The sequence below is a fragment of the Haliotis cracherodii genome, unplaced genomic scaffold (genome assembly GCF_022045235.1).
Source record: "Haliotis cracherodii isolate W230 unplaced genomic scaffold, xgHalCrac1.p SCAF_13, whole genome shotgun sequence".
NCBI lineage: Eukaryota > Metazoa > Mollusca > Gastropoda > Lepetellida > Haliotidae > Haliotis > Haliotis cracherodii.
In genome coordinates this window covers 29,577,687-29,603,478 of record NW_027266268.1, presented here as the reverse complement: position 1 = coordinate 29,603,478, position 25,792 = coordinate 29,577,687, and the positions used below count along the sequence as shown (strand labels likewise).

The 25,792-nt window shown below is 42.1% G+C and overlaps 2 protein-coding genes across 2 annotated transcripts; one reads left to right on the top strand and one right to left on the bottom strand.

The window, feature by feature from the left end:
• Nucleotides 1-1,994: 1,994 nt before the first annotated feature.
• Nucleotides 1,995-2,579, top strand: LOC139458603 (RNA-binding protein 25-like). Its single transcript, XM_071240029.1, has one exon. The coding sequence runs from the start codon at nt 1,995-1,997 to the stop codon at nt 2,577-2,579; it is 585 nt and encodes a 194-aa protein (XP_071096130.1).
• Nucleotides 2,580-12,798: 10,219 nt separating this feature from the next.
• On the bottom strand, nt 12,799-14,040 carry LOC139458601 (protein starmaker-like). Its single transcript, XM_071240028.1, has one exon. It carries the CDS (start codon nt 14,038-14,040, stop codon nt 12,799-12,801), a length of 1,242 nt encoding a protein of 413 aa, XP_071096129.1.
• Between the last annotated feature and the right edge of the window lie 11,752 nt (nt 14,041-25,792).

Sequence of the window (25,792 nt, the reverse complement as noted above, 5' to 3'; positions counted from 1 at the left end):
ATTCCCCGACCAGTAAATGACTGAGATAGGGCGCATTTTGCACAGAATCCTAACTGGTTCGAGGGTACTCAAAGAGAGTGAAGATGATTGGACAATGGAGAAAGTCCTGACCAATCGATAAAGACACATGTTTCTCCACGGGAGAGATGGGTTGGAGGCTTTTTATGTCTGTGTTTCTAATATTCAATAGATTTTCTCAAACAAATTATTCGATTTTCCATTCCAAACGGCCAGCTTTTGACGATAAAAGAAGCTTTGACGTTATAGAATGAAACTTTGATTGAGATGTACTCAGAGGAAATTTGATAAAATGTGATTTATCTCTTTTCCCTGTACCTGTTGCTCCTCATTGTAAAACATTTGATTTTATTTCAAAAGCCTTTTTTCAAATTTCAAAGATGCCCGTTTTGCTATGGATTTAGCAGGCTCGTTTGATGATCGCTTTGATATGAACACGTAACAGTTTTCTGGCTGTATTGATTCCCAATCAACGCTTCAATTCCATTCTGTATCCTTCCAGGGCGTGTTGAGGACGAGAAACTTATATGATTTAATCCCATTCTGGATCAACGTTGGAAGTTTCAGAACTTTAGTGTCTTTGTGTACCGTATACAAGTTGTTTTAAAACATCCTTCACTCGATAGCACAATGACATAAATGGAACACTCATTTAACTTTGATATGGTATTCATAAAGCACCATGGCCTCGAATGACTTAGCTAGAATTGCTTTGAAGACTGTTTTGTTGCAATAAGGGCAAAATACCAATTAGGATCTGAGTGTGCTGATGGCGGAGATGGGGATGCGTTCTGAACACGAGCGGGTCGGTCGGGTAGCCTTGTGGTTAAAGTGTTCGCTCGTCAAGCCGAAGACCCGGGTTCGATTCCCGACATGGGTACAATGTGTGAAGCCCATTTCTGGTGTCCCCCTGCTGGAATATTCACTCACTCACTCACTCACTCACTCACCCACTGAACACGAGCAATTGAGAGAGAGAGAGTGAGTGAGTGAGTCATACGACATGATAGGCAGTTGAATAGATGAACCATAATACAGTGTAGATGTATAGATATACACAGAGAGAGGCAGCGAGACAGGTGAACAGACATAAAGCAGAGCTACACGACAGAGGGAGGCAGAGAGACGGATGGACAGACAGACATACAGCACAGCTACACGACTGCTACACGACATGGAGAGGCAGAGAGACAGGTGGACAGACATACGGCACAGCTACACGACAGAGAGGGCCAGGGAGACAGGTGGACAGACAGACATACAGCACAGCTACACGACAGGGAGTCAGGTGAATAGACAGACATACGGCACAGCTACACGACAGCTACACGACAGAGGGAGGCCTGACAGACAGTGGACAGACAGACATACAGCACAGCTACACCATAGAGAGAGGCAGAGGGACAGGTGAACAGACATGAGGCACAGCAACTCGACAGAGCGAGGCAAGGAGACAGTTGACAAACATACGACAGAGCTACACGACAGAGCGAGGCAGGGAGACAGGTGACAAACATACGACAGAGCTACACGACAGAGCGAGGCAGGGAGACAGGTGACAAACATACGACAGAGCTACACGACAGAGCGAGGCAGGGAGACAGGTGACAAACATACGACAGAGCTACACGACAGAGCGAGGCAGGGAGACAGGTGACAAACATACGACAGACCTACACGACAGAGCGAGGCAGGGAGACAGGTGACAAACATACGACAGAGCTACACGACAGAGCGAGGCAGGGAGACAGGTGACAAACATACGACAGAGCTACACGACAGAGCGAGGCAGGGAGACAGGTGACAAACATACGACAGAGCTACACGACAGAGCGAGGCAGGGAGACAGGTGACAAAAATACGACAGAGCTACACGCCAGAGCTACACGACACAGCGAGGCAGGGAGACAGGTGACAAACATACGACAGAGCTACACGACAGAACGGGGAAGAGAGACAGATGGACAGAAAGACATATGGCACAGACACATGACAGAGAGCGTCAGAGAGATAGATGGACAGAGAGACATACGGCACAGCTACATGACAGAGAGAGTCAGAGAGACAGCTGGACAGTCAAACATACGGCACAGCTACATGACAGAGAGAGTCAGAGAGACAGGTGGACAGACAGACATACGGCACAGCCACATGACAGAGAGAGTCAGAGAGACAGGTGGACAGACATACAGCACAGCTACACGACAGAACGGGGCAGAGAGACAGATGGACAGAAAGACATATGGCACAGACACATGACAGAGAGAGTCAGAGAGACAGATGGACAGACAGACATACGGCACAGCTACATGACAGAGAGAGACAGGTGGACAGACAGACATACGGCACAGCTGCATGACAGAGAGAGTCAGAGAGACAGGTGGACAGACATACGGCACAGCTACACGACAGAACGGGACAGAGAGACAGATGGACAGAAAGACATATGGCACAGACACATGACAGAGAGACAGATGGACAGAAAGACACACAGTCACATGACAGAGAGATGCACAGAGTCAGGTGGACAGACAGACAGTGCAGATATACGACACAGATAGTCAAGAGGAACTGTAAAACCGGAACCCTACCTTACATGTTTATAAAGTGACATTATTCGGTAGCAGTGACTCGTTCACCCGGCCATCAATTTATTTGTTATTTCAGTGGCGACGCTACTGTCCGTGTTAACGGGGTTTTACTGCATGCTGAAAATCATAGACAGGCAGAAACACTGACAAAAGCAGACACACATATGGACCCTATGAAAATTAATAATCAGAATATGATATAAAAATAGCGACTCAAGCGACTGAAGTTAAGACCTTTAATATATTATGAATAAATATAGTTCCATTGCTGAGAATTCCTCCAAGACTCTCACTACCCCTTACATCACATGTACATATTATGTATTTACTGTCTGTGGTCCACACTGATTATTTGACTTTCGTACAGCGCGTATGATTACACATGGTAATCATTTAGAAGAACCGGGTTTGTTTCATCTTCGCGCCTTTATTTTGCTGCTTTCAGTCATTCATAAATAAATTTAACAGCTACAAGCATTGCAATTCATTATCAAACATATTCTTTTAATTATAGTGCATTTAAATCAATCAAAGGAACTATTTTTCAACGCCCAAGGTATAACCGAAGAAAATGGCGGCCACTTTTATATGAAAAGGACAAAGCTACTTCCACTTTTGAAGTTTCGTATTTCTGGTTTTAGCGCTTTTCGAAAATAAATCTAACTTGCGTCTGCCCATTTGACATATTTTTCAAATTAACAAAATTTAAGGCGCAAAATTATGATATATTTATGACCCCCCTCGATTACACTAAACAGAAGTGCCGTGACAGTTTATCACCTATTAGCAGACTCGTGGATATTTTATTATTATGGGGTTTTAGCATATGGAAATGTTTATTTGTGGATTGTTACACGATAAGTAAGACAGATATTAAATTATGATAACGGTTTTTAGAGAGAAATAGCTGTTGTATATTTGATATTTTCGATTATCCAATGTATGATATATCCGTTGTATTATGTACCCTGGACACACTGGCCACCAAGGCTTCAGTTTGAGTCTCGATATTTTCTACAACAGATGTAGATACTCCAGGTAATGGAGGATGATTTGACATGGGAGTATACAATTTGTGAAATACAATTTAGACTCTCACAGTCAACACATTTCGAGAAAGTTTCTTGTTTCGACAAATGTGGAATTGTAATATGAGTTGTTTAAGAAATAATTTGTCCTCAGGATTTCTACCCCACCTACCTCCCCTCAACCCCCAACAACAAAACAAACCCCAACAACAACAAACAAACAAACACACAAACAAAACAAAACAAAAACAGAAACAAAATAAAAAAACCCCAACAAAACAACAAACAAACAAAACACACAAATAACAACAACAAACAAACAAAACAATATAATACAACCCAAGAAGAAGAAAAAAACAATAACAAATAATAACAACAAAAACAAAATAACAACACACACACACACACGCGCACGCACGCACGCACGCACGCACGCGCGCGCATTTACTCAACATGCTTTATGTTCTGAACAAAAACCTATGTTGTCATAGAATTGATCAACTTCTTTTTTCATTACGTATTTACGTATTTTGAAGCAGTGATCGAAAAGGTATCCTCTCCCTAACACCCCCACCCCCTTCCAAAAGTAAGACAGTTCAGTTTGTCTAACGATCTATAATTAGTGTGTAGTTTGTCCGCTCTAGGTCCGGCTACTGGGAGGCCGTCCGGATATACTGAAACCCCTGTTAGACTGTTGCGCTTCCGCTTTAATAGTTCACATTAACAATTTTCCGTATTAACGAATAATAAACGACTAATTGAACTTTTTACCCATGTTGGCTGTCCCAGCAGTAACCTGCCGGGGGACTAACGAGTGGCAGATTTAAGTGTTTCAAACGTGGCGCGGACAATCAATACATAGTGGGTGAGTGAGTGAGTGTGTGAGTGTGTGGGTGAATGAGTTTGTTGGTGAGTAGGTGAGTGGGTGTCTGGGAGTTTGGGTGAATGTGAATGGATAGTGTGTGAGTGAGTGAGTGGGTGAATGGATAGTGTGTGAGTGAGTGAGTGGGTGAATTGATAGTGTATGAGTGAGTGAGTGAGTGGGTGAGTAAGTGGGTGAGTGAGTGGGTTAGTGGGTGAGTTGATGAGTGGGTGAATGGATAGTGTGTGAGTGAGTGGGTGAGTAGGTGAGTGGATAGTGAGTGAGTGGGTGAGTGGATAGTGAGTGAGTGGGTGAGTAGGTCAGTGGATAGTGAGTGAGTGGGTGAGTGGATAGTGAGTGAGTGGGTGAGTAGGTCAGTGGATAGTGAGTGAGTAGGTGAGTGGGTGAGTGGGTGAGTGGGTGCGTGAGTGAATGGCTATATGGGTGGTTGTGTGCCTGTTTGGGTGCGTGGGTAATTGGGTATGTGGGTTCCCGTGCCCCAAGTTAATTTGAATCAGGTTCGACGGCCAAGACGGGTAATATATAATAGCGTATTTTATGATAAACGATGCGCTTTTAAGTCTCACGTCGTAGACGAATCACGAATAGTGTCGAACGAAAAGAATCTACTTTTTGAAATTTATGTAGTTCGCTAGAATAGTTTATAAGGTATGTTCGAGATAAGTGATATTTTCATTCAACATACTAAACCAACACAACATTTCCAACACTGTTAATCGATAAGGCGAACTCTTCTCATCGTTGTAAACAATGATAACAGGCCTTTGATGTCTGCCGACAAGGAGACCCCTGGGGTAGATAGACTCCAAAGCTAAGGTCAACTCGGGGCCCGGGGGGTCGGAAATCAACCTTGGAAGCCCTCTGACCCCTGAGGACCTGATCCGTACACTTGTACGGTACCCCCGGGCCCCCTCCCCTATCCCTTCCACGCCTCCCCACCCCCCGGGCGCCACTCCTTCTCCCCCAACAAACACACACGACGTCTTGCCTCCCAGACACATCCGGGTACTTTGTTGACATGGAACACGTGACTAATGTCACAGCTTGTTTGTCGATTTCACTTGGTATACAACTTAATATTTTGTGAAAAAGTCTCTTATATATTTTTCATCATCGGCATGGGTATTAATAGCAGTTAAAAAATAAATGCCCCATGACATAGGTATACGAAAGGGTATTTATTCTTTTCATTCCGGTGAGATCTTATAGAAAGCAATTTTTGAAAGAACAAATATATTTTCGGGGTAATTGAACCATTAACTAAATATAAAAAAGCTTAATGCGAGACATTTCTTTTGAAAGATTTAAATCAAATTATTTTGAAATAATAAATAAAAGCATCTAGAAGTATTCTTTGAGTGCTGAAGATGCGCAAGTAGACTTCATTTTTGGGATTTAAAATATTATTTCTCAGTTTATTTCAGGAACCGATTATGTCATTTCCCGTCGAGAATTAATTGGTTTGTCACTTGCAACGCGCCCACTTATAGTACAGAGTTTAAATCTATAATTACACGGGGTAATTTTTTCAAAAATATACAATAAAGTTTTGGTATATTGTATGTTCAAAGACCACTCTGATATTGTCAGCACGGTACTTGTTGATACAAACCTCTGTCGATCGGTTACTAGTGGCAAAGTATTCATTTGCATTCATAATACGTTGACAATCTTAACTTCCATTTGGTTACAAAACAATTGTCACAATGCACAGCCCCGCCCCTCCTTAGAAAAGAAATGGTAGGTATTTATTGCGAACACTACATTGCATTTCCTTGTTATGTCACGGGACTTGATACATGTTGAATTGTTAGTTCACGAGATGCAGTTAATCTTTTTTCCGCATCCCGTGTTCTCCAGATGGGAGACCAAGATCCACCAAATTCTCCGTACGTGCTGCGGCAATCCCATCCGCTGTTGGGCCCCAGCTGACAATGCCTATTGTTCACTGGTACACGGAGAAAGTTTTTCATAACATTTGGAATTACTACAATTCCCCAAAAGAAAACTCTACATTTGGTTCGGGCCTATGAACTCCAGGCTTGTGTATGTTTAGATTGCAAGACAAATGTTATCTGCCTTAGCACGTGTCCCAGGGACACCCAGCACCGGGTGTCCAAACTGAGACACACTCATCTGAAAACGCTGACCTTTTATTTTCAAATTATGGTTTCCAGGAGAGGCCTGGTACAGTTGAACCTCGTTTATATGGACTCTCGTGAAGGTTTCATATTGTGGACATTCACACTTTCGAAGCTGGATTATCTATCAAGTTACTGTATTTCAAATTAGAGTTCTCAGAAGTCCTGGTTTATTGAGTCGACGTACAGTTGAACCTCGTTAATATGGACCCAGGTTCTCGGAAGTCTTCACAAATAAGGTGATTTCAATTCGGTAGTTGAATTCCTCTTCAATAATATTAATATTTCTTTTTATTTTATGGTCAAACAATCGAACATTTCATTTTAGTCGATACAGTTTGTTTTTGTTATTTTATCAAGGTGTAAACCAACTTATATTTTACCGACAATAATCAGCATAATGCTTAATATGTATCCATTAAAACATTAATTATCAGTTTCAAATTTGCAATTTGTCTTTTATTAAATGTTTTGGTTCTGTTTTACTATTCACTCAAAATCTTCCTGCTATATGACGGCGGCTTGTTAGAACACGAGAGGTTGATATTATGAGCATCGATCCCCAATGTCGGGGTAAGATGACACGCAATCGACCAAGTCACCGAGCTTGACCACCAGATCCGTCCAACGGTCTCTAACAGCCAGTATAGGTTGCCATTGACCCATTCCAACCCGTAATCCCAGCAAGGAATATGAAAGTGAAGAAAAACAATTATTTTTGTTAACTTTTTGTAGGGCAGAAACCTTTTTTTGAAAAACAGCTCCGTGTTCATTTGACCTCATATTGTTTACCACGACATTTAACCTACTAACCTCACAATCCACAAGAGTGCTTGGAGGGTTTTCAAAATAATCAACATTTTCCCCGAGTATACATGCAGTGCACGTCACTCGTGAGTGAAAAACACGTTCACAGAGCCAATCTGCCAGCAGCAACGAAATGTATTCCACCAGTTGCATCTTGGGAGCGCCATGCGAGTCTTGCTCAGAAGTTGTTTGATCAGGGTTACAACATTCAAGGCATCCGTAAAGCTTTCAAAACGTTTCATGGTCGCATTTCCAAATCTGACGCATCAGTGACAAAAAATTATGTCCAATGTAATCCCTATTTTGATTTGTACCACATGTCTTTTCAGGTGAACAATTGACTTGCCTTTGCATGTGTTTGTGCAGGATACGCGAACCTTTGGTATCATGATTACTTGATAGTGAGTCATTAACACATGCTCATGATATAGTCGGAATCGTACTATCAACCCCGCTTTATTTCTGTTGGATATGGAAAGGGTTTTGCTGCTTTATCTAAAAAGGCTGACATATTAAAACTAAGATTCCGTCCAACATAAACAACTGATCTGGTTGAAACGCCCTGTGCACAGTATATCAGTCGTACCATGTGCCGGTTTGATGTGAGAGAAACGCGATGCGGGCTATAAATGTTTACCAGTTTGGTGACATCCACACGCGCGAGGATGGTTTTAACGAACCAAGGATCATAATCAGTGTGAATATGGGATTCGAACCCACGATCACAGATCCTGGCGTAACATGAACACCACAGCGAACTCAGACCACTGCGCCCGTCCGCGTCCCTCTCTACCCCCCCCCCCCCCCCCCCTTACCCCTTCAGCACCCCCACCCCTCCACAACAATAAGAAAGCGTTCGTTTCTATAAAGCTGCCTCAATAAACAAGTGTATAAAACAAAAATAAAGCCTTGACGAGTCAACTCGAACCTTCTTGAAAAAGACTTCTTGAAGGTGTTCGGACTTGAATTGAACCCGTTTAACGAGGTCTTGTAATACACAGTGACGTTCAACATTTGGACTCAAGTCATGGCTGTTCTTGACGTAGCCTCGCCATCAACAGCAGGGTGCTGACAGTGCGCCCTGCCTCAAGGAAACGATTACGATGAACTCCTGTTTATTTTACAATAATTGTTTTTTCGCCCCCATTCAGCGAATTAATTCCTCATAATGAAACAGTTTCACTTTCTGACTATTTCCTTCTTCTTTCTATCCCTCCCACCTCCTGCTGTGAGTCGCGCGTTTAAAAACTAACATCTTCCAGTTGGCTCCCGTGCTTCGAAACAACGGCTGATCAGCTCCATGTTGAACTAATACGAAACTTCTGTGGATGACTAAAAACATATGGCGGCCAAATGTTCGCACCGTGTATTTTTTCGAACCGAAGAACTTTGATTTTGTTTTTATATACATAACTTCGTAAATATTGTGCAAATGCAATAAAGGGGGACGTCCCTTGACAATTCTATCATTCGTCATGTGGAAACGGTTGAAATATTCTTTGGTTTAAGCCAATGGGCGCACATGTGGTCAGCCATGACTTGGCCACATGTTCTGTGGGACACGAGCTGTGGGGAGCGTGTGGAGAGCGCAGTCAGGGGAGCGACTTACAGGTCTCCACACAAGAAATTCCAAGTCTTTTGGTCATGAATTGCGGAATTTTAAAACTAAAAGCCATTACACTTATTTCGCAATTTAAGGTCTTCGCGTCCTCATTTTGGTGTATTTTTGGCTCTTTGGGTCTTTATGTATTTTATGGCTGGGATGGTAGTGATGTTTATAAGCGGAGTGACTTATTTTGGTCAAGGGTCACGAAATTTTGTACAGAAAGATTATTTCTATCCAGTGGGTCGTACTATTTTATGGAATCTTCTAGAACATTTTGCAGTCAGACTTGGGTAGGTGTGGGTGGGGTTGTGGTTGTGGTTGTGGTTGTTGGGTAGGTGTGTGTGGTTTTTTTTTGGGGGGGTGGGGGGGTGGGGAGGGGGGGGGGGGGGTGAGAGAGAGAGAGTGTGTGTATGTGTGTGTGCGTGTGGGTGAGTGTGTGAGTGTTGATGTAGGTGTTGATGTGGGTGTTGACGTGGGTGTGGGTGAGAGAGTATGTGCGTGTGTGTGTGTGAATGGGTGTGGGTGTGTATGTGGGTGAGTGAGTGTATGTGTGAGTGGTTGAGAGTGTGAATGTGTGTGTGTGTGTGTGTGTGTGTTGAGGGGTTGGTTGGTGCGGCTGTGGGTGTGTTGATGTGGAGGGTGGTAGTGTCATCAATAATACGGAAAATCTTCACAACCACCGTACAAACAAAGGATTCTGCACACACTGCCTTCAAAAACCATCTTCACTTTTTAACGAAAATGATTAACACACGAAAATAGCTTCTTTTGTAGTGTGTGGCAGTCTATGGACTTAAACTGACTGTAGTTCGATAGAAAAGTTATTACTTATTTTACTGTCCTGTAAATAATGTGTCGTGAAAATATTCGAAATCGGACGCCCGTCCTTTGTGGGCGTACCATATTCATTCCAGTGAAAAGCTGGGGGTTGCCGGTAGGGTGTGGTCCTCGCATTGTGCCCAAAGTATATCCCAAGCCGGCTCGAATAGAAAACATTGATGTTCTCGACATGACCATAAGAAAAGCTCTCCCAAAAACTCTCATATACCAATGAAACGTGAGTGAGTGAGTTGGGTTTAACGCCGCTTTTAACAGTATTATATCACGGCGTGTCAGCTTAATGTGGGAGGAAAGCCCGAAGTGATGCAGGTCTCGGACGTTTACCACTTCTGTGAAACCCACGAGCACGGGTATAGTACTGACAAACCTAGAAACATTATCGGGGCCAACCGGGATTCGAACTTTCAATCATAGGTTTCTGGCCGAGGGACGCAATTCTGCACAGCCAATCGCGGCGCCTTAGACGACTGGGCCACCCGTGCCCCCACCAATGAAACGAAAAAAAAAGAACACTTCTACACGTGTCCAACTATATATCCGAATTATCATGAATGAACCCCATCCTATTACGTCGACATCCAAGGTGGTACGACCTTTTACTCATTCGGACATTAGAACGCTGGATACTACCGCTATCATCATTAATGAGGTTTTTTTTAATTGTGACGTCACTATTTTGTGCGTTGGTAGATTCTGCACAGGAACTCTTTGGCATGTTATGTCACACGGTTAGCGTCACGTCATTGACGTGTTGACGACCTGAGAAGATTCGGGGAAGAATAGGTCTTCAGCAACCCATGCTTGCCATAAACGGCGACTATACTTTTCTAGACTAACATATAGTCTCTGAAATGAACATATCATACAGAAAATAAAAATCTAATAAAAAGGGAGCCCAGTGATTCTCTTCATTTTCAGTAATCTAGACTTGCCAAACATTATAGACTTGCATGGGCTGTAGTTGATATAAATGTATCAGGGTCTGTAAGACAGACTAATACTTTTCGTAAGAGGCGACTAACGAGATCGGGTGGTCAGGTTCGCTGACTTGGTTGATGCGTGTCATCGTATCCCAATATCGATATCGATACTCATGATATCAGTCACTGGATTGTCTAGTCCAGACTCGATTATTTACAGACAGCCGTCATATAACTGGAATGTTGCTGAGTGCGGCGTTAAACAACAAACAACAACATTGATGTGTTGACACAGATACTTGAGGGGCGGTCGGGTAGCCTAGTGGTTAAAGCGTTCGCTCGTCACGCCGAAGACCCGGGTTCGATTCCCGACATGGGTACAATGTGTGAAGCCCATTTCTGGTGTCCCCCGCCGTGATATTGCTGGAATATTGCTAAAAGCGGCGTAAAACCATACTCACTCACTCACTCACTCACAGATACTTGTCACTGTCTTATCCGTTGAATATGTTTTAGCCGTACCCTTGTTAAGATTCCCTGTGTCTCACAGGTCAAGGTCATAAATGGCATAATTTGACATTAGATTTCCCATATGAAACAGAACTTAGAGTTTAAAGAAAAAACAAAAGAAGAACTGAAATTTATATCTTGCACCTTTAACAGAAATATTTAAATAACAATTTCGTCGACAGTCCCACGCTAACTGCACCATGTTTGTAGATTCAGATCACCTCTTTTGATAAGATATGTTTGTGCATGACGTCAACGCCTAACGTGAGTTTACACAATATCATGTCACATATAAATATTATTTATTTGTGTCATTCAAATAACATTTTCCCAAAAATATTCAAATAAATATTGAAATGAATTCCCAAGTTGTTTTCCATTAAAAATGTTAGACCAGTTTTCGCCATCAAAGTCCCCCGGTTTTTGCAAGACATTAAAACTACTGAAGTACTTTACCACCAGCAGTCGAAGTGAGCGTATGGTATCTGTGTTGGCCGGGTCTATCTCGCAGCACGACATGCCGTGCTCCGGCGCGGAAGGATACAGAGACACCAGATGGCGCTGTGGTTTTGTGGCTGAATTTTTGTGGGGCCACGAAAACATGACATAAACTTTTTGTGTGTGTGCATGTCACCACGCCCCAGGGTCTCGGTATGTGGAGAGTCAGCAATCTTCGTAACAGACATGGATTCAGTTTCCAAGTGAGTTTACAAGACATGAATGGTTGTACATTATTTGGTTTGATACTGTTGAATTTGTGGCCGAGGGGCGTGCTTTACACTAAGGTCTGTCGTTGAAAGGCGGGAGATCCCGGATGTATTTGAAGCGGCGACGTGAACATTTCTTAGATCAGCCTCGCTCTTACATCAGATTTTCGGCTTTTTATAAAACACAGCCGGAAACATGGAGAATTTCGCGACATTGTGTCAGATAAGTCTGTGTCCTGTCTGTCTCCCTGGTCTGGTGTCCGTGTCCAGTCTGTCTCCACGATCTGGTGTCTGTGTCCAGTCTGTTTCCATGATCTGGTGTCTGTGTCCTGTCTGTCTCCCTGGTCTGGTGTCTGTGTCCAGTCTGTCTCCATTGTCTGGCGTCTGTGTCCAGTCTGTCTCCATTGTCTGGTGTCTGTGTCCTGTCTGTCTCCATTGTCTGGTGTCTGTGTCCAGTCTGTCTCCATTGTCTGGTGTCTGTGTCCAGTCTGTCTCCCTGGTCTGGTGTCTGTGTCCAGTCTGTCTCCATTGTCTGGTGTCTGTGTCCTGTCTGTCTCCCTAGTCTAGTCTGGTGTCTGTGTCCTGTCTGTCTCCATTTTCTGGTGTCTGTGTCCAGTCTGTCTCCATTGTCTGGTGTCTGTGTCCAGTCTGTCTCCATTGTCTGGTGTCTGTGTCCTGTCTGTCTCCCTGGTCTGCTGTCTGTGTCCTGTCTGTCTCCATTGTCTGGTGTCTGTGTCCAGTCTGTCTCTAAGATCTGGTGTCTGTGTCCAGTCTGTCTCCCTGGTCTGGTGTCTGTATCCTGTCTGTCTCCATTGTCTGGTGTCTGTGTCCTGTCTGTCTCCCTGGTCTGGTGTCTGTGTCCTGTCTGTCTCCATTGTCTGGTGTCTGTGTCCTGTCTGTCTCTCTGGTCTGGTGTCTGTGTCCAGTCTGTCTCCATTGTCTGGTGTTTGTGTCCAGTCTGTCTCTAAGATCTGGTGTCTGTGTCCTGTCTGTCTCCCTGGTCTGGTGTCTGTGTCCAGTCTGTTTCCATGGTCTGGTGTCTATGTCCTGTCTGTCTCCATAATCTGGTGTCTGTGTCCAGTCTGTTTCCATGGTCTGGTGTCTGTGTCCTGTCTGTTTCCATGATCTGGTGTCTGTGTCAAGTCTGTCTCCATGATCTGGTGTCTGTGTCCTGTCTGTCTCCATGATCTGGTGTCTGTGTCCTGTCTGTCTCCCTGGTCTGGTGACTGTGTCCTGTCTGTCTCCATGATCTGGTGTCTGTCCAGTCTGTCTCCATTGTCTGGTGTCTGTGTCCTGTCTGTCTCCATGATCTGGTGTCTGTGTCCTGTCTGTCTCCATGATCTGGTGTCTGTGTCCTGTCTGTCTCCATGATCTGGTGTCTGTGTCCAGTCTGTCTCCCAGGTCTGGTGTCCGTATCCAGTCTGTCTCCATGATCTGGTGTCCGTGTCCAGTCTGTTTCCCTGGTCTGGTGTCCGTATCCAGTCTGTCTCCATTGTCTGGTGTCTGTGTCCTGTCTGTCTCAATGATCTGGTGTCTGTGTCCAGTCTGTCTCCCAGGTCTGGTGTCCGTATCCAGTCTGTCTCCATTGTCTGGTGTCTGTGTCCTGTCTGTCTCCATGATCTGGTGTCTGTGTCCTGTCTGTCTCCATGATCTGGTGTCTGTGTCCTGTCTGTCTCCCTGGTCTGCTGTCTGTGTCCAGTCTGTCTCCATGATCTGGTGTCTGTGTCCTGTCTGTCTCCATGATCTGGTGTCTGTGTCCTGTCTGTCTCCATGATCTGGTGTCTGTGTCCAGTCTGTTTCCATGATCTGGTGTCTGTGTCCAGTCTGTCTCCCAGGTCTGGTGTCCGTATCCAGTCTGTCTCCATGATCTGGTGTCTGTGTCCTGTCTGTCTCCATGATCTGGTGTCTGTGTCCTGTCTGTCTCCATGATCTGGTGTCCGTGTCCAGTCTGTCTCCATGATCTGGTGTCTGTGTCCAGTCTGTCTCCATGATCTGGTGTCTGTCCAGTCTGTCTCCATGATCTGGTGTCTGTGTCCTGTCTGTCTCAATGGTCTGGTGTCTGTGTCCAGTCTGTCTCCCAGGTCTGGTGTCCGTATCCAGTCTGTCTACCTGGTCTGGTGTCTGTGTCCAGTCTGTTTCCCTGGTCTGGTGTCTGTGTCCTGTCTGTTTCCATGATCTGGTGTCTGTGTCCTGTCTGTCTCAATGATCTGGTGTCTGTGTCCAGTCTGTCTCCCAGGTCTGGTGTCCGTATCCAGTCTGTCTCCATGATCTGGTGTCTGTGTCCAGTCTGTTTCCATGATCTGGTGTCTGTGTCCAGTCTGTCTCCCAGGTCTGGTGTCCGTATCCAGTCTGTTTCCCTGGTCTGGTGTCTGTGTCAAGTCTGTTTCCATGGTCTTGTGCATGTGTCCACCCAGTCTGTCTGCATGATCCGGAGTCTGTTTCCAGTTTGTCTGCATGATCTGGAGTCTGTGTCCAGTCTGTCTGCATGATCAGGTGTCGGTGTTCTGCGTCCGTCTCCCTGGTCAGATGTTGGATTCCTCTGAAAAGACGTCTTGATTTCAGACCCGAATGTTTCCAACCTGTCTGTATCGTTGCTTCGAAAGTAGCAGCTCTTAGTTCTAATGCATCAATAAATGCATTCCTCAACGCAAGGGTGCGAACATATTGATCTCACATGACCTCTCTGTCCACCCTCCTCTTATCCCCACCCTCATCTCAACCCCACCCGATATCCATCAGTCGGAGGTCTTCAGCAACCCATGCTTGCCGTAAAAGGCGACTATGCTTGTCGTAAAAGGCGACTAACGGGATCGGGTAGTCAGGCTCGCTGACTTGGTTGATACATGTAATCGAAACCCAATTGCGTGGGTCGATGCTCATGATATCAATCACTGGATTGTCTGGTCCAGACTCGATTATTTACAGACAGCCGTCATATAGCTGGAATATTGCTGAGTGCGGTGTTAAACAGCAAACCAACCAACCAACCATCAGTCGGGATATTACACTTTCAGTGTCAACTGCATCCTGTGATTGACCAGCTTCAGTCATGTCTTTGTGATGTTCTGTCATGTCTTCTTTTTAAGGCATTTTCCTTCTGTCTACCCGATCAATGAGCCACGTGGTTGGGACGTTTATGAACACGTGCAAGTAACCCGGATGTATCGTGGACGGCATGGTTTACGTGTTCAATCTATAAAGTTTAAGTGTGTTTGCTATCCGGGTTCAGCGACTGTGTCTCGTGCAACAAAGCTGGTCATTTCATCCTACAGCTGAAATGACAGAGGTTCGCTTAAATATTGTTCCTCGTGTATGTCGAGAGCGTCAACTGCTAACACGGGAAGGATGCTTCATCGGTATAAACCTCCCTGGTTGAATCTGGCTCATAGAGTGACATCTAGTCTGCCATACAGACCCTCAAAAATATATATCCAACACAGCCAATGAAAGTCTGTAATGTTTGGCAAGTCTAGATGACTGTAGTATCTGAAAATGAAGAAAGTCTCTGGGCTCCTTTTTATTATATTTTAGAACCATTATTTAACATCTGTTTTTTTTCTGAAGAATATCTTCATTTCAGAGACTAGATGTTAGTCTAAGTGATATCGTACGTAGCTTATAAAATATATTACAAAATAAACTCAGTTTTACCATTTCGGACCATAAAATATATTTTGAAATCCTATATATGACCCAAAATAAAAGTGAAAGATGATTGATTTTGTGACTTTTGAGAGTCAGCACAAAGTTGAAACCGGTTTGATTTAGCTTCTATGTCTCTCCATAAATTCCAAGTCAGATTAAAACTCCTCAACAGTGTCGGGTTCTCTACATACACCCAGACGTGTTAATAATTCAAATATTGAACCTGTTTGGAGCCAAGGGGTAGATTCAAACGGCAAAGTTCATGAGTAAACACACACACGATTTTATTTTCTGCAAGAAACAAACATCTCGGAGTAAATTTGTCTTGTCCTTCTTTGTTTAAGGACAATTCGACACGCCTAGGTACTTTTATATCTTTGCCGGAGAGTACAAACATTGACACTCTTTAGCCATGAAGACAAATACGGTCGGCTCTTTCGGCGTGGAGGAAAGGAAATGCGCTCAAAACATAGATGGCGCTAATCAAACATGGAGGTGTAAATCTCACCCCGGTGGAGTGGAGCTCAAACAGGTTTTCACAATGACCGCCCTCTCTCATTTCTTTCCATTTTGTGAAGACATTTAGAGTGTGTTGATGGTGAATAGATGGCCAAAACTGTTTATCCGAACGCCAAAGTTTATAAACATTGCAACCCTGTGCCATGCCCTTCTCCTTAGCTCCACCCCCCTCGCTCCCCGTCTCCCCTCGCTCCAGGTCTCCCCAACCCCTCCCCCCGTCTCCCCACCTGCCGCTGCACCCTTTGATAGACGGTAAGCACATATTTGTCCGTCGACAAGAGTAGTGGTTATGATATATGTAATCAACTTATGTTAGCGACATCATGGCATACACACACGTAATCGGTCCGAAAACCTCATTCTTTATACTTGTTCAAGGATTGCGATGAACGTTCAATAATTTGATAAATTTCAACGTTTTTTTCATGTGTGTGTTTTGAATGAAGATAATAAGAGCATATATATCTGAAAGTGTGATTTAATGCATATTGGAGGGACTACTATTAGAGAAACTACTACTACTGCTCCTACTACTACAATAGCTACTACTACCACTACAACAATAGCTACTACTGCTACTACTACTGCGCCTGCTACTACAATAGCTACTACTGCCACTACAACAATAGCTACTACTGCTACTACTACTGCTCCTAGCTAGTACTTCTACAACTAAAGCTACTACTACCCATGCCTGCTACAACCACTACTACTACTACAACAAATAATACTACTGCACCTGCCTGCTACTACTACTACTGCTATTAGCTACTACTACAACAAATACTACTACTACACCTGCTTGCTACTACTACTACTGCTACTAGCTACCACTACAACAAATACTACTACTACACCTGCCTGCTACTACTACTACTACTACTACTGCTACTAGCTACTACTACAACAAATAATACTACTGCACCTGCCTGCTGCTTCTTCCTCTACTACTACTACTACCACTGCTGCCACCACTACTACTACTGCTACTCCTACTACTACTTCTACTACTACTACTACTACTACTACTACTACAGCAACTACTACTACTACTACTGCTGCTACTGCAACAGCTACTACTACCACCGCTACTAATCCTACTACTACTACGACTACCACCGCTACCACTACTACGACTACTACTACTACTACTACTACTACTACTACTACTACTGTTGCTACTGTTCAGACGCCACAGAGACCCCCATGCGTGTCTGTGAGAGCAGGCTGATGCGTGGTAGACATGAGAAGTCAGAAGTCATGTTTACTTTCCTGTACATTGCCTTACGTCAACAACCTGTTTGTGTAAGGCGGTATATTGAGAATATTGGATTATACATACATCATGTGAACATATCAAACTGCATTGTAAATCATTATTGTCGTTCAACGACAATGACGATATTAAATAAAGCCACACTCTATGCTAATTTTGAACAATATCAGTATTAAAAATAATCAAATCACAATAATATTCAAAATAACTTATTTTAACACTGAAACAGTTTGTCTTGCTGTAGGGAACCTGAAAACTGTCAATAGCAGTATAAAATGATTTGAGTTATTTAAATGATAACGCTAAATATTAATATATTTTGTGCTCCGTTTTTAGAAACGGCAAATCTTTATATCATTATTATATATATCATTACATTTACCACAACGATGATAGCCATAATTTACACGGTATTCACGGTGTCATTGTGTGTCTTACAGACCCTGATACAAATATATCAAATATAGCCCATGCAAGTCTAAAATGTAGAAAGGGTAAATCTTTATATCATTATTATATATATCATTACATTTACCACAACGATGATAGCCATAATTTACACGGTATTCACGGTGTCATTGTGTGTCTTAAAGACCCCGATACAAATATATCAAATACAGCCCATGCAAGTCTATAATACTGATGACATCAATTTTCAAATAGTCAACTTTACGTTTATGTCAAGCAATACTACAGCAGCAACAGCCTTTGTCAACTTTCACATCCTTTAAGGTACATTTGAGCATGATCTTTCTACGAACACGTCAAAGAGCGTCATACGACTCTGGCTCATAAGTCACATTGAAGACGTTTCCAAATTTGATGCATCAGTTACAAAAGAAATGCAATTCCCTATTTTGTCTTGTAGCATATGTTCCTATGTATTTTGCGTCTGCGATTAATTGACTTGTCGTTGCATGTGTTTGTGACGGGTGCCACCGGTGGGACAGGATACGAAATCCTCTTCGATAACACCTGATATCATCAATATTGCATAGTGATTCAAGAACATCTGCTTATGATGTAGTCGGAATCGAAAAATGAACTTCTTTTAGCCGAGACTTCTTATGATTATGGAATTGTTTTTGTCGCATTTATTTACATCAAACTCTGTCACGTGATGTTACAGATAAAGTAATACAATAAAAGCTAAAATGAAAACCGATCCCCATGATAAGGTAAATCCAATTATCCGGTTTCCCTTTTGGATACAAGTCCGTGGTTAGCGACTGCTCGCATTTAACATGTAAAAAAATAAGATACGTAGCATTATAATAGCTGTAGCATCAACCAGCTGGTAAAATCCCGTGCATCCCGTCTGTGGCACATGTAACGGATTTATCATAACGTCCTCACAAGTACATAGACCTGTTTTCAGTGAAATATGTCTTCGTGACAATCCGATATCTGCCTTCCCACCTCCATTGAGCTCGGTGCAGAAACTCAAAGTATGAACAGGGTCAATTATGACGTAATTAACAGATGACGTCATGTGAAACACTATGACGTCATGATGTCCGTTCAGGCCGGTCCATTCGTCACCACTCGCCCCTTTCCGGAACCTGCAACCGCTATTCGGCTTGTCACGGAATAACAAGTGTTGGTCATGAATGAGGCTGGCCGACCGACCTGTACGGGTTTTTACAAGATGAACAATGATTCGACAATCCGGACAGGGCGAGGTATCTGACAGGGGCCCTTGGTCCATTGCAAATGTCAAAGATTATAGTTTTCTTTTTGTTGGAAATACTGGTATGCAAATTTGTTTGACAACTAGCCTTTAAATGTTTACTCTTGCAATCTTTGGACTTCTGGTACTATCAAGTTCATATAAATGGATAAAAGTTGTAGATAAGACTTCTAGAGACAATCTAAGAACAAGTCCGTGCCCAAGATGTGTTTCCCCTATATTTGATCAACCTTGGCCAAGACCTGTTTATTTTCAAATATTAGAAAAAGCGCTCACTGAAAACTTACACATACCAGCAGTATTCATATACGAAGGGAAGTCCAAACCATGCACGTGCTGAACACATCTGATTTCTCCAAAAACGACTTGATTTATTTCTAAAATCAAGCACATCCTCAATGCCAAAAAAGTACCCTTATCAAATACCTTGTCCAATATAAGAATTCAAAACAGCTCGACATTAGACCCACAGACAATGTGTTTTATTGGCTGAGAGTTATTTTTATAATCTATAAATAACGGCAAGTTTTAGCCAGAAAACATTTTTCGGCATGTCTAATGTCGATCGTATCAGACGCTGTTTTGAATTTGAATGTTAAGAACGTTATTAGCAGAAAACCTAAATAACCTTCACACACTCTATATGACATTAAACTCACATTGAAGTCAAAACTCAACAAAACGTACACTTTACACAATGCCGCATTCCCGTCTTTGCAAAATAACATTTTTTTATTGAACATTTTAATCGATTTATATTTCCACAGCAAAAATGCGATTTTCAAACTCAATACCATGTCCAAACAAATTCTGCGATCTGCTAAAACTGCTATGTACATGCACACATTTCGCCCCGTCCTGACAAGTCCCCTATCGGTATCAACGGAGCGGTGGTGTCGATTTCATATTGACAGACGTATGAATATATGCTGTGTTAATTTCACCACCGGCCGTATTGAGCGGCGCACGTGTTCAGTACAAGCCATAGCTGGGCTTTCCTACCCCGCCCAAAACTTGTTGTCAGATTTCATCGAAACACCCTGATTGTCATAAATCTGAGTGTGAGTCACTGAAAAAGGAAGAAAATCCTTCCGACGAAATGTACAACTTGTTCATTTCAAATGTACATTGCACATACACCGAGGCTGAGCAAATACAACACGGCACACGGGGACGAAACCGACACGCTCGGTGCTGCTTGGCTGTCAAACGGGAGTGATAGATTGGCTATGTACATTGTTTTGACTATGAGCTACCAAATGTAGGTACTTCGCGTTTTGAATTCGTTTTCGGGTTTAAAAAAAATATTGGAAAATTTGAATTCTATGGTATTTGCTCTTAGACATTGTTGTAAATTGTTTTAGGTATCAAATATTTCGTTTCTGTTTCTTAAATTACACATTTACTTTTGGATATAGAAATATATATTGTTAATACATGTAACTTATGTAAGCAATTATTTCAAAATAATTCCATTGACGTTAAACCTCGTGTTATCTTGAAAAGGGTATCTCCATGCATCTACCTTTGAAAAAGTCTTCAGGTGAATATTTTAGATTCATGTAGTGGAACTTCAAAGCTGGTTGAATTCTACTGATTGAACTTATTTGCGCTTAATATGTTGTGCAACTTATATTTGTTAATGGACACGGATATGTCAGGACTGGGGCGATAGTGACTTCAACCTTATTCAATTATGTATAAATACTCTATAAAATATTAATATATATTAAATATTTTCAAATCAAACGGATCCGCCCCTTTTCCCACACGTTAATATGCACGGGCCATGAACATGCAAAATATAAATGTGCACAGTGAAAAAAAATATTCTAATATATGGTGACGAAATCTGATCTCTATATTTTCAGAGCTTTTCAACGATTTTCACGTATTGTCCAAGGATTCGTTTCAACAGAGATCATAAAATAATTTATTTTATGGTATCTGGTTGTAACCACAGAAGAAGCGACGCTAAGTAATTTTATGAAAAAAAAGTAAACATCTAAACTGTCGGGAAAAGAAAGTTTTCACCCATGTTTGATGGAGGCTAAAAATGAAACAGATGTTGGCAAATCCAGTTTTAAAGCGTATACTTTCTTTTCCCAGCAGTTTAAATGTTAACCACTTAGTTTGTTAATTATCCAGGAGGATAAACACTTTTCACAAGCCCTTAAAAAACAGATTACCATTCTATATGAATTCAAGAAAATATTTCCCTGTTGTTATTTTATCAGTAAACGTTCATACCTAAAACATAAAAAAATCACCTTTTAAAAACCACATTGAAATCACATATTCACTGTGTATATCGTTGATTAACTGATACCCCCCAGTTCATCCGAACTATACCGCCCCAGTGAAATCGTCCAGTTTAACAAGTGTCCGGATTAACGAATCAAGGGTACAGACTAATGTGACTTTCTGTGTATGTAAACGTTCCTGTGACAGCACTCGTTCAGACAGCGAGGTGCCTGGATTAACGGGGCCCGGCTGTACTTATAACTTAAAAAACTAATAGGTCATATTTATCATGACGAATGTCAGTTACAAGCGAGCTACCTGTTTCACTGCAGTGAGTTGTGAACGATCAGAATCTAAATCGATATAAAGAGTCGTGAAAGGAGCGACATAAATGACAGAACGAATGTTCCCCGTGCAATAATATTGTTATTAAATATCCGATCATCATTGTAAGATAATTAAAGTGGAGATGTTTGTGGGTTTGCTTGTCTCGTAAAGTGTATGTGTCTGTGAGTATTTTTCCGATTGCCAAGCAAACATCGATCAAGATATATTTTTTCCCAAACACATACATATGGCCACCCAGTTGCAATTGGTTTGCAGTCTTTTATATCCTCTATTTTATTTAATAAATAGAGGATATGTAGGCTAAACTTGTCAAATAGCATCCTTATCTCTGCGAGTAGCCCGACAAAGTGGATATTTTCCTGATTGGCGCTGCCTTGGGTAAAAATGTCAACTTTAACATGAGATTAGATAAACATGTTATGGACAAGAAAAAACAAATGCTCTATTCATTGTGTATTCCTTAACGATCCTAGTCTGAAAACAATAGTGTCAAAGAGGCACACTGAAAGTAGTTCCGGCATAAGTGTTGTCTCACCCAGGGAATAACATGTCATTCACTCGAGTGAAATATTGATTTTATAATTTCAGATAAATACAGTATTTCATCACTAGATACATTCAAAACTCCGTACATATATCACGTTTACAATGAATGCGGTTATAACAAAGTGTAAGATATCCACGTGTATACCAGTCATTTATACGAAGCAAGCGAATATTCACACGGTGTACATATAATAAAATATATTCATGTCATTGTCAGTTACACCGAAGAGCTGTCGCGACACAGTGATAGTACTATGTCTGAAACTGATATAAAGAAGAAGTTGGACTAACGTGGACTTTATTATATATATATATATACACACACACACACACACACACACACACACACACACACACACACACACACACACACACACAATAAAGAGTTAATGTTCACTCGGTGTACATGTAATATATATATATATATATATATATATATATATATATATATATATATATGAGATAGAAATAATTCAAATTAATGTCAAAATAATGAAAAAAAAACAAGCTCTTGGCACGTGATATGGGGCTACGATGAATGTCAAAGTTAAACGTAGCATGAACAAATTCAATTAACTTGAAACCGTTTTTAAAATTATTTTTAATTTCGTGAAATAACTGGTAATTGTATAAATAATTTATTTCAATTTTTTATGAATCATTACAAATAAAGCTCCCTAGTATTGTGTTTATGTTCTGGTGGTTATGGTTGTGTACATTTATTATACGTTAACTCTTAAACATCATAAACTGCTGGGAAAAAGAAAGAAAAAAACTTGAAAAGTCGATTATAATTTTTTAAAACCTTATCAAAACGTTGGGAGGCTGAAAATAGTGTCCGAAAGACTGCAGACGTAAGGTTCAAAACACAACTATGATACCCGTATAAAATAATCACCATCGACTTACCATTTGTTGTTTGTTTAGTTTTTAGCCACCATCAAACATTGGTGGATGCTTTCCTTCGCCCTGCAGGTTAGGCACGTAAAATTCATTGTTTTGGATATTTAATCAGAGCGATTATGGAAAATGATTACCAGAACTGAATACATGAAACATTGGTGAAAATTCAAGTTAAAATATAAAATAATATTTTAGTTGCAGCAGAGATATCAGTTATTAATAACATCCTTAAATTTGAACTCGAAAAGTCAATGTCTATTCTCGGAAATTGCACTGACATGACCTCTCAACATCACCGGTCACGTTCGACTGACCAGAGTATTCACGTGGTCAGATGCATCACGGGATGGAGGTCAGTGAGGAATGTGTCAGGTGTTTTGACATGTCACAAACTCGTGCGAATCTTGTTATGACAAGCTTATCTTACAGTATCTGACCACTGGACAATGTGTGTCAAACTGGCCGAACAGTATCTTGACCAGCGTAAGATACGGGTAAATATTTATAAACCTATTTGATGTAAGAGATATATTGCATTGAAGCTCTGACTTGTAGGATATTTGGACAAAAAGAGGGCAAACCGGACCCGTGCATGTCCCCTTTAAGACGGGTATCACTAACGGTTAACGTGTATATTGTAAAGAATGGACCATATGTGAACTGAACACTCTTAACAGGCCAAAGCCAGTTATAAAGTGTCACAGACAAGGGCATATATGTTATGACTTTCTATGTAAGCGTTGAAATCGAGAGGACTTGTTTGGGAGAAATGGAATTTAAATTAATTAATATTCTCAACTTGATTAGACCCATCAGTTCAGACACATCCAGTTGATTCTCAACTTGATTAGACGCGTCAGTTCAAACACAACCAGTTGATATTCTCACCGGGAATAGACCCATCAGTTCAGACACAACCACCGGGACTAGACCCGTCAGTTCAGGCTCAATCGGTTGATTCTGACCCGGAATAGACCCGTGAGTCCAGGCTCAATCGGCTGATTCTGACCCGGAATAGACCCGTGAGTTCAGGCTCAATCGGTTGATTCTCACCCGGAATAGACCCGTGAGTCCAGGCTCAATCGGTTGATTCTCACCCGGGATAGACCCGTGGGTCCAGGCTCAATCGATTGATTCTCACCCGGAATAGACCCGTCAGTTCAGGCTCAATCGGTTGATTCTCACCCGGAATAGACCCGTGAGTCCAGGCTCAATCGGCTGATTCTGACCCGGAATAGACCCGTGAGTCCAGGCTCAATCGGCTGATTCTGACCCGGAATAGACCCGTGAGTCCAGGCTCAATCGGTTGATTCTGACCCGGAATAGACCCGTGAGTCCAGGCTCAATCGGCTGATTCTGACCCGGAATAGACCCGTGAGTCCAGGCTCAATCGGTTGATTCTCAGCCGGAATAGACCCGTAAGTTCAGGCTCAATCGGTTGATTCTTACCCGGAATAGACCCGTGAGTCCAGGCTCAATCGGTTGATTCTCACTCGGAATAGGTCCGTGAGTTCAGGCTCAATCGGTTGATTCTGACCCGGAATAGACGCATCAGTTCAACCGCAATCACTTGACTCTCACCGGGAATAGATCCGTCACTTCAGAAACAATTCTCAACTTGATTAGACCTGTCAGTTTAGGCACAATCAGTTGATTTTTACCGGTAAAGGACTCGTCAGTTCAGATACATCCAGTTGAATCTCACCCGGAATAAACCTGTCAGTTCAGACACCACCAGTTGAATCTCTCTCGGAATAGACCCGTCAGTTCAGACACAATCAGTTGAATCTCTCTCGGAATAGACCCGTCAGTTCAGACACAATCAGTTGAATCTCTCTCGGAATAGACCCGTCAGTTCAGACACAATCAGTTGAATCTCTCTCGGAATAGACCCGTCAGTTCAGACACAAACAGTTGATTCTCACAGTGATAAGACCCGTCAGTTCAGGCATAACCAGATGACCCTCACAAGGGTTAGACATTTTTGTTTGGACACAATAAATTTATTGTTTCCAGGGTCAGATCGTGTTGAGTCTAACCCGGGTCAGACTTGTAGTTCAGACACGACCATGTGCCCTACCGCAGTTTCCCACATCAGTCCAACCGCCACACCAGAAATTGAAAAGTGTCTGTTCTTCAACGTTCAAAAATAATTATTACACCAGACGTACATTGAAGAGGCCATCTAATTTCTGAAATCAGTTCCTTTTCGCTTTGGCCGCCATTGATATACCCATTCTGCTTTTGTTGTAGACAAACATCTAGTCTCTGAAATGAACATATCGTACAGAAAAAAACAGTTGTCCAGTTATCTTAATGAAAATATAATAAAAGGGAGCCCATTGACTCTAGACTTGCCAAACATTATAGACTTGCATGGGCTGTATTTGATATATATTTGTATCAGGGTCTGTAAGACATACTACTTTTGTTGCACAGACGAGGATTAAACTACTTACAGACACAGTTCGGTGCCATTTCTAGATGACCTTTTACAGTAAATTGGTAACAGTCGACAGACAACTATACGAAAACAGTTGACCAACTCAGGCACCCGACTAATGTATGTA

Bases quoted from the DNA above. Each gene is read 5' to 3' on its own strand.
- LOC139458603 (XM_071240029.1), top strand. From the start codon at position 1,995: ATGGCACAGACACATGACAGAGAGCGTCAGAGAGATAGATGGACAGAG.
- LOC139458601 (XM_071240028.1), bottom strand. From the start codon at position 14,040: ATGGAGACAGACTGGACACAGACACCAGATCATGGAGACAGACTGGAC.